Source organism: Plasmodium reichenowi, chromosome 11 (genome assembly GCF_001601855.1).
Source record: "Plasmodium reichenowi strain SY57 chromosome 11, whole genome shotgun sequence".
Classification (NCBI taxonomy): Eukaryota; Apicomplexa; class Aconoidasida; order Haemosporida; family Plasmodiidae; genus Plasmodium; species Plasmodium reichenowi.
Window position 1 is genome coordinate 959,862 of NC_033656.1, and position 2,500 is coordinate 962,361.

Consider the following 2,500-nt stretch of genomic DNA (forward strand, 5'->3'; position numbering starts at 1 on the left):
TGTGATTTTTTATATATATTAAAAATATATTTTATATTATTAAATTTAAAAAAAAAATTAAAAAAAAGAAAAAAAAAAAAAAAAAAAAAAAAAAAAAAAAAAAAAAAACACGTCTTTATATATGATTAATTTGAAAGAAAAGAAATACCATATAAATAAAGAAAATAATAAATGTTAATAAATATAATAATGGTATGAAATGATAATATAAAAATATAGATTTACTTTTGCACATATCATTCTTATTATCTGTATATTATATATATATATATATATATGTATCAACACAATATTGTATCTATATATATTCTGATAATATTTTATATGCTAGATAAACATCATATATAACGTCCAGAGGTATATGTCTAATTTTTATTGATTAGTTATGTAGCAGCTCATAGCCTTATCATCTATATATATATATATATTTATATTTATTTATTTATTTATTTTTATTTTATTTTTATTTTTTATTTTTTTCTTGAATTCATATGGTTGATAGTGGGTGTAGCATACTAATTCGTAATTTAAATTACGATACTAGCCCAGATAAAGTAAGAAAGATATTTGAAAATGTTGGGAAAGTTAAAGATGTATATTTACCTTTAGACCATTATACAAGGAAACCACGTGGGTTTGGTTTTGTAGAATATTTCGAATCTAAGTATGCAAAAGAGGCTATAAATATTTTAAATCACTCAAGAATTGATGGTAATGAAATAAGAATAATTATTGCTCAGAATAGGCGGAAATCACCTGATACGATGAAATTTTATCATAATGAATATCTTTATAATTATAGACAAAAAGATAATAGGAAATATAATAATTGTAAAAATAACAAAAGGAAATACAGTAAATACTATAGAGCTGATGAACTAGATAGAAGTAGATATAAAAGAAGAAGTACAAGCTCTTCTTTACATAAATATAAAAAAAGAAAAAAAAAAAAAAATTATAGTAAATATTCAACAAGTACCGGTAGCCATAGTTTCACGCCCTTGTCTACCTATTCTTCTACTACATCATCTATATATAAAAGAAGTGATGATAGTGAATACTATACAAAAAGAAGAAGAAAAAAAAAACAAAAAAAAACGATTAAAGAAAAAAGGATAAAAAAGAAAAGGTCTATTACTTATACTAATAGTTACAGTAGTCATAGGGAAGATAAAAAAGAACAACATGAAAATAAACAAGAAAATTATAATAAACATGTAAATACTAATAAACATAGAGATCAAAATTATGAGAAAGATGATATTATTGATAAACAGAATATTTCCCATAAACAGGTAAAAAATAAAGACCATGAAGATAATAAAAAAAAAAGAGAAAAACCTTATAATTCTCCTGACATACATTCAGATAATAGCACATCACAAAGGAGTTCTAATAAATATATTAATAATAAATTAGAGAGCATGGAAAATAAAACTAAAAGAAGCAAAAATTTTAAAAATAATAATAAAAAGGATAATAGAAATAGTAATAATAGTAATAATAGTAATAAATGTCATAGTTATAGTAATAATAGTAATAAATGTAATAGTAATAGTTATAGTAATAATAATAATAATAATGATGAATCAAACAGAAAATCCTTAAGCTGTGATACGTGTTCAGTCCAAAACGTATCTATTCGTAAAAATGAAGAAAATACAAAATATACACACTCGCATGATATCATGACACCCAAGTCGAAATGTACAGATAATCAAAAAGAAGAGGTAGAGAAAAAATGTCGAGATATATATAAAGATGTAGAAAATACACATGAAGGACTTATTAATTCAAACATGTATAATAATTTAAACAAAAATATATATAGCAAAAATATGTTTGAAGATCAAACATGTAAGGCAAATTTTGATGATATTATAACGGATACAAAAGAAAAGATAACTGAATATAATCATAAACATAATATAAATTATAATAATAAATTAACAGACGATGAACATATAAAGGAAAAGAAAAATGCACTTATCGAAAAGTCTGTTCAATCGTATGATAATGATGAAATATCTAATGAGTCTCAAAAGAATGCAGAAAATGTTTTTTTTGTAAAAGCACAAAATGTAAAAAATAATAAAAAAAAAAATAATTTAGAAAATTTAATAGAGGACAAAAAAAGTGATTATATTTATAATGAGCTTATAGATATAGATAGTAAAAAAGAAAATTACAACTCTCCATCTCTCACATCTTCATACACGTCTAAATCTATATCATTATCCAAGTCATCATCTCATTCCATTTCTAATAATAGGAATGAGAAAAACAAAATTCATAGAGATTATGTACATTCTTATCATATGAAAAAACAGAAAAAGAGAATTAAAGAAAATTCAACGAGAAGCAAATCACACTCTGAAAATGTTTATTATAGTAGTGATGATTCTCAAAGCGAAAAGAGAAATATAAGTGTTGACGTTTTTAGAAGTAATCCAAAGGAAAATAAAGAAAAGAACAAAACATTTAAATATAAAGATAAAAA

At 22.1% G+C, this 2,500-nt stretch overlaps 1 protein-coding gene across 1 annotated transcript in view; it reads left to right on the plus strand.

The window, feature by feature from the left end:
• Positions 1–491: 491 nt before the first annotated feature.
• Positions 492–2,500, plus strand: part of PRSY57_1125300 (RNA-binding protein, putative) — a gene marked incomplete at both ends in the record, with an annotated part of 2,742 nt that continues 733 nt past the window's right edge. Inside the window, one exon of the mRNA XM_012908217.2 lies at positions 492–2,500. This exon is cut by the window's right edge and continues 733 nt beyond it. Coding sequence (XP_012763671.2) covers positions 492–2,500 — 2,009 coding nt within the window.